The sequence below is a fragment of the Mustela erminea genome, chromosome 10, assembly GCF_009829155.1.
Source record: "Mustela erminea isolate mMusErm1 chromosome 10, mMusErm1.Pri, whole genome shotgun sequence".
Taxonomy (NCBI): domain Eukaryota; kingdom Metazoa; phylum Chordata; class Mammalia; order Carnivora; family Mustelidae; genus Mustela; species Mustela erminea.
In genome coordinates, this window is record NC_045623.1 from 15,468,459 (window position 1) to 15,483,613 (window position 15,155).

Sequence of the window (15,155 nt, forward strand, 5' to 3'; positions counted from 1 at the left end):
CTTTGAACAATAACATACAGATGTGTGATTTATTCAACACCTACTAGCAGGCTACACTGGCCCCAGGTGACTCAGAACTGCCCCATCCCTTCCTGTATAGAGCTCCCTAGGTGCTCCTTCCTGTGGCCAGTCCTTAGATCACTGCCTGGAACAGCCAGCCCATAATGGGCTTGGTCTCTAGGACCCCCTAATGTGGGACACCCCCTATCCCCACCTTGGATCTATGCAGTTAGGAGAGGGAGCCTGGAGCGAGCAAGAACCCTGAACTGGGGACAGAAAAACTAGCATTAAATCTCCTTGTTTCCTTTGCATGCACAACAGGATAGTGTCCTGCCAACTCATCTCCCAGGTTTGATGTGAGAACCATTTGAGTTAATGTCATCCTCACACTTTACAAATAATCATGAATGACCAAGTTGATAAAATACTTCCCTCTCTCCTGGGCAAATAATCCCAAACCCTTATCTTTCAGTGGAGTTCAAATCCTATCCCTCCTTCTGCTACACATTTTCACGTTCATGGCCTGTGGTGCTTAAAGCCCTCTAAAGCAGCTCTCTAAACCAAGCTGCTTCCTTGTGCAGCACAGGATACAGAGGTTCTGCAAGGACTCTGGCCAATGAGCTCCCCCACCTCGCTGGTGCTCCCCACGACCCTCTGGGTATGAGCAGCTGTCACCCTGGATACCTGACTATTCTTTGTCACCTGTTACTGCCCCCTCCCCCTGCCGGCTGGCTCAGAGCAAGTATGGGTCTGATCATTGGGCTGGTGAGGCAAATGAAAGAGGGAGGGAAGGAATACTTGTGTTAAAGGTGTCACAAACAATTCCTCCCCTGGGGATGCGGTTTTCCTCAAGACATGAAATCTCTACCAACATTGAAACCTCCTCCTCCCCTTCCTTGGGCCAGCCACGCGGGCATATTTCTCTGAGAGGATAATTCCATCTCTTTCCCTGGGAGTTTCCAACCCCAAAATGGCTCAGACTTGCGCAGTGGTGCCAAATACGGCACACAAATTATTCTGAGCAACTCCCAGCCTGGTCTTACACGAATAGTGAAGTAAAAGAGGATAATTCTGGTTTTCTCTCCTTCGTGCCTGTCTTCCCTACTGTCATTGATTGAGTGAGTCACTCATTGATTCATTGATTCAAACTGTTCCCCGAGTGCCGGGCACTGGGAGGTTCAGGTGATGCAAAGGGACAGTGTGAACTGTGCCCCGGAGAGCATGTGGCCGGGAGGGGGGTTCATACATAAATGGGTAACACAGAGGGCAGGGAGCCTAGTTGACAGAAGGGAGTCCAGGGAAACTAGTGGGAGGGACCCATTCTGGGGTTGTCGCTGGGAAGATTTCTGGTGGACATAAGGCTGGAGCTGGGACGTGTGGGCTTTAGCCAGTAAATAAGGGAGGCCTGGGGATGTGGGAGGAGGAGTGGTAGGAGACCAGGGTAAAGAGGAGCTTTGTCTGAGAACCGTCTGGAAGACAGTGTTTCATTTGACCTGGGGAAAGGGGAAGTGATGACCCATCCTTCTGTGATTCCTGCTAGGATGTTAAGTGGTTTTTGTTTTATGTTTTTTTTTAAGATTTTATTTATTTATTTGAGAGACAGTGGGAGAGCGAGAGCACAGGCAGGGGTAGAGGCAGAGGGAGAAGCAGACTCTCCACCGAGCAGGGAACCCCGGGGAGAACTAAGGATCCCAGGACTCTGGGATCGTGACCTGAGCTGAAGGCAGACGCTTAACCACCCAGGCGCCCCTAAGATGTTAATTGTTAATTAAAGAAAGCATTAGCTGCCAAAAGCTTTAAACTGTGGCCCCACCTCTTGAATACCATATTTGTTTTCATTGCCTGCTGCCTGGGAAGAGCATGACCTTGGAATCAAGCCGACCTGGGTTTAAAACTTGACTCACAGTCACTATCTGTCACCTTGAACAAGTCATTTAGTTTCTGGAATCTTCACTTTTTATAAACTGGGGACAATAATCTTCATCCCACAGGGTTGTGATATGGATTAAACGAGATGTCATGTGGAAAGGGCCTAGCACAGAGCTGGTACCACATAGGTGCTCAGAAATGTTGCTTTTACCTCAGCAAATTAAACAAGTACTACCCTACGATCCAGCAATTCCACTTCTAGGTATATACCCAGAAGAACTGAAAGTCGATCTCAAGGAAATATCTGTAGACCCATTATTCACAACAGGCAAAACATGGAAACAAACCAAATATTCACTAACGCATGACTGGATAAAAAAACACGTGACATGCACACCAGACATGATGCTAAGCCAATTACCAAAGGACAAATACTGCACGATTCCACTTCTGTGAGGTCCGTACAATAGTCAAGTTCATAGAGACAGACAGCAGAACAGTGGTTGTCAGGGGCTGGGACAGAAGGGAAAGGAGGGCGTTGTTGTTTAATGGGCACAGGGATGGTGGGAAAGTTCTGGAGATGGACGGTGGTGACGGATGGTACAAAAATGTGAATGTACTTAATGTCCTCAAATGATACACTTAAATATAGTAAATTTTGTTATGTAATAAACATAATAAAAAATGAACAATAAAAAAATTTTTCACAATAAAAAAAATGTTGCTGGGGTGCCTGGTGGCTCAGTGGGTTAAAGCCTCTGCCTTGGGCTCGGGTCATGATCCCGGGGTCCTGGGATTGAGCCCCGCATTGGAGTCTCTGCTTGGCAGGGAGCCTGCTTCCTCGTCTCTCTCTGCCTGCCTCTCTGCCTACTTGTGATCTCTGTCTGTCAAATAAATAAATAAATAAATAAATAGAATCTTTTAAAATAAATAAGTAAATAAATAAATCCCTACCAGACAAAAATCTACAAGTTAAGGGGCACCTGTGTGGCTCAGTCAGTTAAGCATCTGCCTTTGGCTCAGGTCATGATCCCATGGTTCTGGGATTGAGTCCTGCATCGGGCTCCCTGCTCAGCAGGGAGCCTGGTTCTCCATCTCCCTCTTCTGCAACCTCTGCTTGTCAGATAAAATAATAAAATCTTTTTAAAAATCTACAAGTTAACATGCAACTTGACAGTCTGAGTCTTTATTAGTAAAGGCAAATGACAAAGTCAAACAATGAAACACTCTTCTTCAACAACGCTGTCCCCTAGATCTATAACACGAGCCATGTATATGATTTAAATTTTTCCAGTAGCCACATTAAAAAGTAAAACTGAACTGGAGAAATTAATGTTAATAATACATTTTGTTTGACCCAACGTGTCCTAAATATTGTCATTTGAACCTAAGGCATTCACACTTAAATGTCAAGTGTTCAAAAGTCCTATGCTGATAGCAACAGTTCTAGAAAATTAAAAAGTGCTTAAACAAACTCTATTAAACAAATCTTCACTAGGACATTGCAGGTATATACAGTCTTCCGTCTGGCCTTATCTAAATTTTGGATAATTTTCCATAATATATTTACTACCCTAGTATCTACATAGGTCCCTTGGCCAAGTTAGCGGAAGTACAGAAAAGGTGAGTCTGAGCTATGACTCTCTAAAAGGTGGCCAGGTAAATACCTAGTGTGAAGAAATGCTCTCATAAAGGTGTCTCAGGGTCTGTGAGGGCCCAGAGTTCTGCTGGTGGGCTGCGCGGATCAGGAAAGACTTCACCAAAGATGAGTAGTTTTCACAAGGTGGAGCGAGTGGGGGTCACTGTAAGGAAAGGGAAGAGTGTGACCAAAAGTAGGACAGGGTACAAGTTGGAAGAACACTGCTACTTGGGTGTGTGGGGAGGGAGGGTCAGGGACTGAGGCCTGAGTGGTCAGATGGTCTCAGGCATCTCACTTTTATCTGACAGGGAACCATAACAGGGTTTTCAGAAACAGAGGGACCTGGCCAGACTTGTCTTTCAGGAAGACCCTTCAAGAAGGTGTTGGAATCTTCCAACTCTTTCCTCTCTCAATACCCCTGTGGTGAATAGGGATGACGTCTGCATCAAGGTTGGCAGCTAAAAATATTTCCTAGGCATCAAATTACAGATGTGATGCCCAGATTCAGAGCGAAGAAAGCACTGACGAAAAGGCCAAGGTGGCTTCCGAGGTCAGGACAGAGTTGAGATTCCTTCTGGGATCTAAGGAAGGGTGTAGATGGCTTTTATGGATTAATGGCTTAGTAGCTGATACCCTGGCAGCCTTTGGGGACCAGGTGAGTACAAAGTAAAAGGAATCTCAGCTTGGCATTAACACAGCACTGGTCAAGTGAGACAAGCAAGGGCACAGCCTTGGGTTATGTTTTGCATTTTTTTGAAAGAATTATTTATTTATTTTAGAGAGAGGGAGTAGGAGGAGGGGCAGAGGGAAAGAATCTCAAGCAGACTTTCTGCTGAGCACAGAGCCCAACACATGAGTCAATCTCAAGACCCTGAGATCACGACCCGAGTGGAAATCAAAAGTCAGGCACTCAGCGACCGAGCCACCAGTTGCCCCGATCGCTATCGATCGTCTGGACGGAGATAAGAGGTGGCTTTGATTTCTCTTGCCCTTTACAACTGAAAAGCTCAGAGTACTTGATGGGCCTTCTCGGAGATGCTGGTCTCTTGTCTCGACGAGAGGAGGCTCACACAAGGACAAGGAAAGCTGGAAGAGTCACAAATGGTACAAGGAACCAAGAGGAACTCCTGAATTTTCTGAAACACCCTCTTTGGTCCCCCAGCGCATCAGTGTCAGAGAAGAGGAAGCTAATTTGTTTTACTTCTAGTTCTACATGAAGTGCATAGAACAAGCCGCCTCTAGTCCAAGAGCCTGCAGCTCAGAGGAAGAGGAGAGGCAGTGGAGGAAGGGAAGAGTTCGAGATGACTCCACATTCAGTGTCTCTCTTGGTGGTGTATGCGGTGGGGGTGGTGCGGGTGGTCAAAGAGTCTTAAATCAGCCTCCTTATGGCTGATGTGTTTCTAAGCATCCAGTTTGGGAAGGCAATGGACACTGGGAGCCCATTTCCACTTGGGCCCCCAAGTCCCCATGTCCAGGACTAACCACCCAGTTGAAAGAGGAAAATTCTTAGAGATAAAGCTCCCTCCTAGCTTGTTGCCATGAATTGATCTCCAACAGGGGCTTCGTGGGAATGCCTTCTGATGAAAACCAGAGCAGCAGAGGAAACAGAGTCAGAAGTTGGGGAAATGGACCCACACGCGCCAGCTCCCAGGCTCCTAAGCGTTCCTCTCTTCATCCTCCCCCAGGGCTAACACTCCGGCCCCAGCACCTCCTGGAGAGGCTGTGGGATGGCCTGTGTTCTCTCTCTCCAATTTAGGTCTCCCCCGAAAGATCCTCTAGTGGAGTCTACCTGCTCATTTTTGAAAGGTTCCTCAGTGTTCATCCAGGAAGGAAGACAGAGAGGAAGGAAGGAAGTTAAGCTTTATGAAATATGTCAGGTATCGGGCTAAGCAGCCAGGACATGGGATCTTATTCGAGCCTTGGGGAGAACCTGCTAAGGTGGGCAGTATCATCCCCAATTTGACAAAGGCAGCTGCTCAGCAAGCAAGTGGCCAAAGATAGCATAGCCCGTGGTAATTGCAAAGCTAGAGCTCTGGCTCCCCGGTTCCTGTCCACGTTCGTCCCAAGGAGAGCTGAGCTGAACTCCAGAGAAATCCATGATGGAGCAAAAGCCCCAGAGTGAAGAGGACTCCTCAAGCTGGCTGAAAGGAGTCTCCAGCAGTCACCTGGCTCCAGCTATTTTCATAGTCTGCACTGGCCCAACCTCTAACTTCCAGACTACTCTTCAGGGCATCTGAGGACAGCTCGGAATCTCTCCTGTGGGACGTAACATTCAAACAGCTTTGGCAGCAACTTCAGGGGGCTCAAGGGCCCTGAGAGTCAGCAAATGGCCTTTGAGACCCAAGAGTCTCCCTAGGAGCCTAGATGCGAAGGAGTGCCAGGGTCTGGAAGGGTGGATGAAGATGGAACAGCGCTATGGGGGTGGGGTGGGGCAGGGGTGGTGAGCAGAGATTAGGGTGCTACTGACAGCCAGGGCAAGAGTCTCATGGCAGAGCCCCGGGGGGCAATGCCCCTCCTGGGGTGAAATGTGCTGGTATCAGGTGAGGCCACCAAAAGGCATCATGGAGCCCTGGGGTGCTAAGAGAGACAGGGTTCCCCAAGCCAGTCCTGCCCCATCCCAGAAGTGGATTTTGTTCTAATAAGGGAAAGTGGTATCCCATGACACAGCTCAGAGTCCTAAGCCTCCATTCGGAGAGCGAGAGCGGATTAAGATTTCTTCCCCTGAAGCCAGACGTGTCCACGGTTACAATAAAAATCCGGGAGCGGTCTTGGTCTCCGAGTAACTGAAGCCTCCCACTTGCCAAGGATGGGGTGGCGTCAGGCTAACCCAACCGGCAAGGCAGTCTGTTAAAAATAATGCTTACATAAAGAAAACACCCTCAGAAAAAGAAGCCTGAGTAATCTGGGCGGGCTGGAATAAAGGCCTCCTGTTCTGACCTACCTCTGAGATGAAATGATCTATTTCTTCCTCGAATTGCTCCCCCAGTTCTGTTCATTCACGTGCTTGCTCAGCAGACACCCAAACAGTGTTTTGGGTTTACCCAGCTGTTCTATTTCCAGCCTGTTGAGTTCATTTTAGGTCCCACAGTCGGGATTGGTCCCTCCTGCTTCTCCCTCCTCCCCTCCTCCCCTCCTGGCATTTTCTCACTCCTCCCGCCGTGCTCCCCCTCCCACTCCTCCATCCTCCACCCTTCCTCTCTGCCCCCACTCCTTTTCCTCCCCCTCCCTCTCGCTCCCCCTCCTTCTCCAAGATCCCTGCTCTCTCTGCCTCTCCTCTAGCGCTTTCTCCTGCCTACTTGCTCTTCGGCTCCCATTCCCCATAGCTTGCAGGTTTGTGTGGACAAGACTTGGGGGACAGGGGAGAGGGCAGGCAGCTTGGCGGGCTTCTCTCTGCCATCTCACTGCCTTGGGATGGATGCACACGGGACCTCCTGGGTCGCCAAGAGGGAAATGGCCACCCCAGCTGGTCATCTCATGAGCATTTCCGACCCAGGGCCCTGCATCATGCTGGAAGGTCTTCATCCCGTCACCCCACAGTGAATGGCCCTAGCAAGGATTTCTGGAAGAGGGTTTCTAGTCAGGCCTGCCAAGCCCTACTCTCCCGATTGTCTCTCTAAGTATCAATGGGGGACATGCCCAGAGCACCGTCCGCCTGGCTGAGTCTGGCTGGCTGTTTCGTGCCTTCCACCTGTGTATCCTCCCAGGGCAATCTCCAGGAGATGCCTCATTTCGCAGTCAGGGGGACAGCTTCCAGGGAGGTTAAGTCATTTACCTGGTGTCACACAGGTCACAAGCAGCAAAGCTGTGGGGGGAGGGCAAAATTCTGGGTGTGGGGAGTTAATGGACGACAGCGGAGCCGAACGGGCCAGCTTGAACCCGTGGCTGCATGTGGCCACAGAGCCAGTGGCCAGGGGTGTGGGGGCCAAAGCCAGGCGGAATGGGTTGGGGTCAAAATCGGCATGGGCAATCTGTCTGTGGGATCTCTGTCAGGCTAACTGCTGTGCCTTGGTTTCTTAACGGAAGTGATTAAAAGAGCCCTCACCTCCTGGGTCTCCTCTGAGGACTCATCCACACAGAAGGCTCAGAACAACACATGGCCAGTTACCCACTCAATGTGAGCTCTTACTATTTCCAGAGGCATCCGCTCTCCTCTTCTGGAGGAACACCCCAACCCCTGAGAGAAGGTCAGAGGAATGATAACCTTTCACCTCAGGTAGTACTCTAGGGGTTCCAGAAGGCTCTTCTACCCACTTCCTCATTTAACCTTCATGCCTCCCTTGGATGAAGGTAGGGATGGTTGAATTCCCATTTCACAGATGTGGAAACTGAAGCCGAGCAATGACCTGGGACTGGCCCCGGCTCCTGTGGGAAAAATCATCACCAGTCTCTCTCTCTCTCTATGGCCCATGCCTGCAGCAGGGATTTTGCCCAAATTGGCACTCAGAGAGTTGGAGAGGGCCGGAAGCTCCTAAAAGAACACTCTCGTGAAGACTGAGCAGGTGGAAGAGGTAGAAGGGAAGAACCCGGGACGTAAGCCCTTAGCCATCCTAGGTAGACTCCAGTGACAGCCAGTCTGAAGCCATTAGCTCCAGGAGAGAAAGGCCCAGGTGGTCAGAGCCTGGGAAGTGGAGGGGAGTCAGGGCTGTGGTTGGGGGCTCTGATGGCAGGAAGGGAGACTTGGTTGGCACACGGGGATCGGGTAGAAGAGGGAGAGGCCCAGCATCCCAGGGAATTGTTCTAGACAAATTCTGAGACCAGGCATGGGCTAGAATGACAGGTGCGCATGAGGAAAGTCAGCAGCGGGGAGCTAATTCATTCCCTGTCTGCTCATGCATTCATCGTGGAGCTCCCAGCACTGAGCAGGGGCTGGAGATAAGAGCGTTAATAAATGAAACACCCATAAATGAGCAAACAGACGACAAGCTATCCCAGTGCTAAGTACTACACTGGCGGGGGGAGGGTGTACGAGGTACTGTGAAAGTATAAAGGAAGAGTCCAGGAATGGCTCTCCGAAAAGGTGACAGTTGAGTGGGCCTTGAGGGATGAATAAGTGTTTGCTAGGCAGAGGATTCAACACTGGAATATGGAAGGGGGACAAAAAGGAGAGAGAAGATCTTCTGGACAGAGGCAGCTTCTACTGCATATCACTTCTAATTTCACTTTTGTGCTCCATTTTCTCTTTTATTAGTCAAAGCGAAGCCAGAGCTCCTTGTAGAACCTTGGTCTCTAATTTGATTCACATAAGGAGCTCCTGCTTTCTTCTCTGATCAAAACGAACAACAAACAAACAAACAAAAAACCCTACCCTGCTTGGAACTCTCCAGACTTCCATATAATCGAGAAGGGGGCTCTTACTCCATAAGTTGAGAGGAAATTTAGTAATCTTGCATCCTGGGAAATAAAATATGTGTGAACCCTAATTTATACTAGAGTGTAGATGACTGGCACAAGATACTTTTTGATCCATAGATGAGACCATGAAGAGAGGGCAAAGAGAACAGAAGGCCCCCGGAAGTGTGTGTGTTTGAGATGTAGATAAAGGGGTGGCATTTACTGAGGGTACAGAAAAACCCAGGAAGAGAGATGGAGGATTCTAAAAACCGATTTTCCAGTTCTGTCCAGAGAAATTAGCTAGTCACAGTCCAGCACACTGAGGCCCAGAGGGAAAGTGGTACCACTGGGGCCTTCTTACATACCCCCTACCCTAATTATCCTATCCCCAGACTCCCCAGGAGCTGGTTGCTACCTCTAAGGGTGTCCTGAGAGAAATGAGGTCCCTAATCGATCTGCCAGGAGTACAAACAGTGTTGTCCCTCAGGGGAGGAGACGGTCCTGAGGCATGAGGTTGGATGCAGCTGGGATATTGGGAAGGCGGCTAGTTCTGACTCCTGTTTTTTGGTGCTGTGGGCTCCTCTAGTCCACAGGCCCCCAGGCTGGCCATCTAGTGGCCTAAGAAGGGTGAGGATCCTGTAGCAGCTTCTCCGTACTAAGAGTGGTGGCAGCAATGACTACGGAGCTCTCTCTCCATAGCAACCTGGCAGGCGCCCCCCCAAGGGAGGGCCACCATGGCAACAGCTAGTCCAGGAACAGCTCCTCTGGGCCCCCTGGTCCTCCTGGGCTCACCCTTGGTCTTCCCAATGGGCAGCTGGCCGGGCCTGGGCCAAGTGGGACACCTTCTCTCTGAGCCCCTCTTGGGTGAGGTCTGAGGGCATGGAGAAAAGCCTGTTTTTGTGTGTTTCTCTTAGTTATATGATTTGAACATTTGATCAAGCAACTGTCCTTGGACCTGGGGCCTACAGGTGAGAAACTGGAGGGGTTGGGGGGTGTGAGGGGGTCTCTAGGGATATTCGGAATGGAGTTGCCCCCGGGTTAAGGAATCCCAGGCTCTGGTCCCTACAGAGGTCCCCTCAGGGGTAGTCATACCCCAGTGGCCCCAAGCTCTTGAGCTGAAGGCTCAGGATGTCCCCTAGAGGAACACTGCCGTCCCACCCAGAGACCTGAGCTGGACCAGGAGGTTCAGAGTTCCAGGAAGAGCACATGCCGGGAGGCAGACTGGCTTGAGGGCCATGCTGGCCCATGCAACTCGTGTTCTTTCCCTCTTCCACACACCCAACCTCTGTCCCCTCCAGCCTTGTCTCTCCCCTCTTCATCAAGGCCTCATCCCTCCTGCCTCCCTCACTTCCTTCCTTCACTCCCCCATTCCAGGGGGAGCACTTACCACGCAAGGTGTGGCCCCCTCCCCAGGGGAGCCAAGGTGAATGAGCTCCCTCAGGTAGCTCACTGGTTGGGGAGGGGGTTTGCACAAATTCCCCAAACTGCTGGTGGAAGCCAAGTTCCAGAAGGGAGAGCAGGAAGAGCTCTGAGAGCTCTCCTCTCAGCCTCCCTCTCTCTCAGCCCTCCTCATCATTCTGACAGTTTCTCAGGCAGGAAATGCATAATGTAAAGAGAAGAGCTTTCACGTTCCTCCCCAAGGACTCCCAGGAATGCCCTAGAAGGGAGGTGCAGAAGCCAGCTGGAAACAGCTTGGAGGAAAAGGAGAGGGTGTAGTTCGGCGGCTGCTCATGGCCTGGCCAGGTCTGCCCGTTCATTCATTCATATAATATTTATGGAGCCCCTAGCACTGTGCCGGGCCCCAGGTACTTACAGGGAGGCAGGCAACAGACAAATAGGTCGTTCCAAAGCGTGCTAAGCCCGGGGGAGAAAAGGAGCCTGCTACAGTGGTAGGAGACAGCACAGGGCACTGGAGGGGGCCACTAAGAAGTGACATTTAAAGCCAGAGCAGAGGGATGAGAACTCAGCCTGGCAAAAGGAGTCTGAGAAGGTGGGCACAGTATTCCACTAAAGCTGGAAGAAATGGTGCGTATAAGAAAGGCTCAGCGGCTGAAAGGGGAGAGGCCTGGGTGACGGGGCAGAGGCTGGGAGGGGCCTGAGGAGCCACAGGCCCTTGAGGTTCCTCTCCCCCTTACCTTGACAGAGTTCAGATTTTATTCAAATGCAGCAGGATCATGAAAGCCACAGAGGGCTTAAGCCTCAGGGACAGGATCCTCCTATCCCATTTAAGAAGCCCTATCTGGCTGCTGGAAGGAGACCGGCTTATAGGAAGGCAGCTGGGAGCCAGGGAGGAGGAGTGAGAGGTGGAGGGCTTGTGAGGTGTATTTCAGAGGGAGGAACTATGGGACCATAAGGGGTTGGCATGAGGGTGGGAGAGATCTTTACTGGTCTTTCGTGACACTGGAACATGAGCCCCCTGAGGGCAGGGGTCCTGCTGGCCTGGTTCCCTGCTGGTGCCCCAGGATGCGGTATAGGCCTTTGGTAAATAAAGATTTAATGTGTGCTGAGTGAGTGAGTGAATTCAGCTTCAAGAGGGAAGGGTTAACAATGACACCCCAGTTTCTGGCTCAGACTGGGGAGGTGGCGAGTTTGTGGTAGCACACGGAGGGGAGAGCCGTGAACTCAGAGCCCAGTGTCAGGTGGGCGAGGGGGGGCCTGAGCGGGCAGGGTGAGTGTGTGGAGAGTAGGAAGGGGAGGGCTGCTGATGTGCACCCAACATGGGCTGGGAATAGAGAAAAAGCTCAGTGTATGTCTGTCCAGTGAACAAATAGAGTTGAGAGTTCTGGGCCCGACCTACCAACATGGCCGTTGCCAGGTCCTGGAAGCTGTTTCAGACCGTAGGTGTGGACAAGATAGATCACCTAGGGGAGAGTGAGTAGAGAGAGAGAAAGGAAGGGACCTCCTCTGACCACCCCCTCTCCCCACACTGGGAATTGCTGAGGTAGGGAAGCAGAGACCCTAACTCAGCAAAAAGCAGAGCCCTTGCAGTTTGAGGAGCCTCTTAGGGAATAGCCCTGAAGGCAGGTAAATATGGTGCCTGGGGGTGAGGGTGGGGGTAGGGTGACAGGCTGGTCCCTCAGCCCCATGAGGAAAGGAGAAGCTTCCAGCACCAATAGCAGAAGGCCTCTGACCCTCTGACCTGGAGACCCAACAGCTCTCCTCCTGTCTCCCTCTCCTCAGCCCATGATGCTATGGTCAGGCCCAGCTGAGGCTCCCCAGGAGAGAGCAGGGCCCAGCGTCCCTGGAAGCTCTTGTAGCCTTTAGAGAAATGCTGTCCGGGGCTCAGGTGTGGTGACCACAGCCCCAAGTGACTGGGCCAGTTCATGGGCCACCTGTCGTGTCGACCCCACAAAGGCCCAGAGCCTGGCAAGGAAGGCAGGTGCTCATGGTGACGAGGCTGTCAGAGCCCCAGGAGGCTGTACGGGTGGGGCCTGGCTACACACCGTCAACCTGAGCCCAGGGTGTCAACCAAGTCATCGGCTCAGATGCCCCACAAATGCCAGTCTCTGCCCTGGCAGGCAGCCATGATTGGTTGGAAAGAGGCAAACAGAGAGTCTACCAGGGAGTTCCCCACCAGAGTAAAGGACTGGGAGGAAAATCATGTTGGGAGAGGAGTTCATCCGGGTCCTGTTAGGAAGACTTGGGCTCCGGACCTGCCTACCCCACTACGGAGTTGCGGGGTGCCACCCCCCAGCCCCCAGGCAGAACATGTGAGAACCGCAAGAGGTCTTCTAATTCAACCTTCCACGCCCAGCAGATATTCTTCCCACGAACCCTGGCACATGACCACCCAGAGACGGGGACCTCATACCCACAGGACAGGCCATTCCGGTTTGGCAGTTGTTAGAAAGCTTCCCTTTTTCTCAAGGTCTGGAAGGACCCAATTGCCAGTGTCACCAATTAACAGAGTCACCTCCAAGGAGGAGCGTAGGACTATGGGAGCGGGACTGGGCCTTCCTTCCCTGTTGATTTGGTACGGGGTGCTTTTAATACAGTGCGTGAAATTTGTTAATAGCAAGGAAAACAAAAAGTCAGGTTCTTCTTTATTTGACCCCAATCTGTCCTCCTAACATTTCCATCTTTTGGTCCTAGGTCTGTTCTCTGGGATCAGAAAATAAGCTAAACCCGCTTCCCCTTGGATAGGAATCCCATTTCTTCTCCAGGCAGAGCCGCTCCTGCTGTAACTTGGTCTCCAGATCCAACCTCATCCCAGTCAGCCCCTTCTGAGCCTCAGACAATAAAACTCAGTGGATTGCAGAGGAAGGAACCAATTCCGAGTTGGGAGTCATGCTAATTAATTAATGACATTCCCTTTTATGTGTGTGTGTGTTGGGGGAGAGGAGGAGTACCACCAGATCCCTCACTTCCTCAGTCCTCGGTTATCTATAAAAGGGGAAAAAAGGGGCACCTGGGTGGCTCAGTGGGTTAAAGCCTCTGCTTTCGGCTCAAGTCGTGATCCCAGGGTCCTGGGATCGAACCCCGCATCGGGCTTTCTGCTCGGCGGGAGTCTGCTTCCTCCTCTCTCTGCCTACTTATGATCTCCGTCTGTCAAATAAATAAATAAAATCTTTTAAAAAAGCGGGGGGGGGGGTGACAATACCTTTGTTATCAGAATCAATTGAGATGAAAGAAATGAAAAACATTAAAAGCGCAAATCCCTACCTACCCTTGGGGTTCTGACTTAGAAGCCCCATTTCTTTTAAAAAGCAGCGGAGCCTTGGACTCATGGAAACAGACAGCTTGGGTTCGAATCCCAGCTCTGCCACTTCTCAGCTGTGTGACCTTGGAGAAATGAACCTACGTACTGTGCCGCAGTTTTCTCCATGAAACAAGAATGGGGATGCCAATCTCGGAATGCATATTTAAGGGTTTGGATATATTGGCCAACATCCCGTAAGTGTTAACTGTCTGGTGTTATGACCCCTACTCTGCCTTCTCCACACAAAGAGAAGGGCTTTACCGAAATGAGGTTAATCTGTAGCACTTAGTTGGAAGGAGAGGCTGTAAACCAAACTGGGGAGGGGTACTGGGGTTAAGTTGTTCCACAACACTCCCCTTGCCCCCAATATCTGTGGGCAACGGTTCTGTGCTGGGCACTGCACCCACGGCCTTAGAGGCGAGTTCCCTGAGTGCTGCCAACAGCTCGGTAAGGTGGGCGCTCTCCTTACTCCCACTCCATGGATGAGGAAACAAAGGTTCACAGGGGTTAAGTGACTTGCCTCAGGTCACACAGCTAGGAATTTACAAAGCCAGGACTCCTGAGTCTGAATTAAAGTCCTGGAGACAGGGGCACCTGGGTGGCTCAGTGGGTTAAAGCCTCTGCTTTCGGCTCAGGTCACAATCCCAGGGTCCTGGGATCGAGCCCCGAATCGTGCTCTCCGCCTGGCGGGTAGCCTGCTTCCTCCTTTCTCTGCCTGTCTCTCTGCCTACTTGTGATCTCTGTCTGTCAAATTAAAAAAAAAAAAAAAACTTTAACAACAATAAAATAAAGTCCTGGAGCCAGGACTCCTGAGTCAAGACACCTGAGTCTGTCTGACTCCCAATGTCAGTCTTGGACACCTGTGTCCTGTTCTCTTGACTAGCTCAGTAATTTGGGCTCAGGCACTGCTTTTTGAGGAAGCCACTGACTTTTCTCCCTGACCGCACTGCCCGCTGTTTCTGTGAGGTGAGGCAGAGGGCTTGTCTGTTCTCTCCCTGAACTCTCCGCCCCTGTACGCAGCCCCTCTCCCCTCCAGAAGTCTGTCATCAGATGGTCACCAGGGACTCCAGCTGCATCTCCTGGTCCCCTCAGGCCCTGGTCCCCCCAAGGCCACCCTGGGCCGTTTGCTGGCCCTTGGCCCCTGACCATAAAATGGTTCCACTCATCCTCAAAAAAACACAACAAGAAAACAACCATTTTGGACGTGGGCCCTGATGCGTAATATCATTACAGAGCCAGCAGTGCATCCCCGCCCATTATCGCCCAGCCAGGCTTCTCTGAGGCGAGCCTGGCTGCAAATGGCTTTCTCCGGTCTGGGGGGCCCTGCAGCCCCCACTCGCCCTCCATGGCCGGAGGAGATCTTATCTTTAATTGACAACTGGCTGCCTGCCATCATTTTGCCTCAGCTGGCTCCGGCTCCAAGCCCGATTTCCTCTCCCACTTCAGGAGCAGGCTTCCCCTCACTTCTTCCATCCCCTCGGCTCTGCCTCCCTCGCCCCTGCCCCCTGTGACCAGATATGGAGGAGAGCTCAGAAGTCTGTGGGCCTGGGAGCTACAGCAAGGGGTGAGGAGGGAACTAACAACTTGCTGGGCACCCATCGCGTGTCATGTGCACAC

At 51.4% G+C, this 15,155-nt stretch overlaps 1 protein-coding gene across 2 annotated transcripts in view; it reads right to left on the minus strand.

The window, feature by feature from the left end:
• Window positions 1-15,155, minus strand: part of KCNC4 (potassium voltage-gated channel subfamily C member 4) — a 52,617-nt gene that overhangs the window by 13,961 nt on the left and 23,501 nt on the right. The window contains exon 4 of one of the 2 annotated variants that reach the window (XM_032302542.1): window positions 3,049-3,671. The exons of the other annotated variant lie outside the window; for it this stretch is intronic. Within the exon in view, the coding sequence (XP_032158433.1) occupies window positions 3,646-3,671 (26 nt within the window). The 3' untranslated portion in view covers window positions 3,049-3,645. Of the gene's footprint in view, window positions 1-3,048; window positions 3,672-15,155 lie in introns of those variants that run through there. 2 annotated transcript variants of the gene reach the window in all.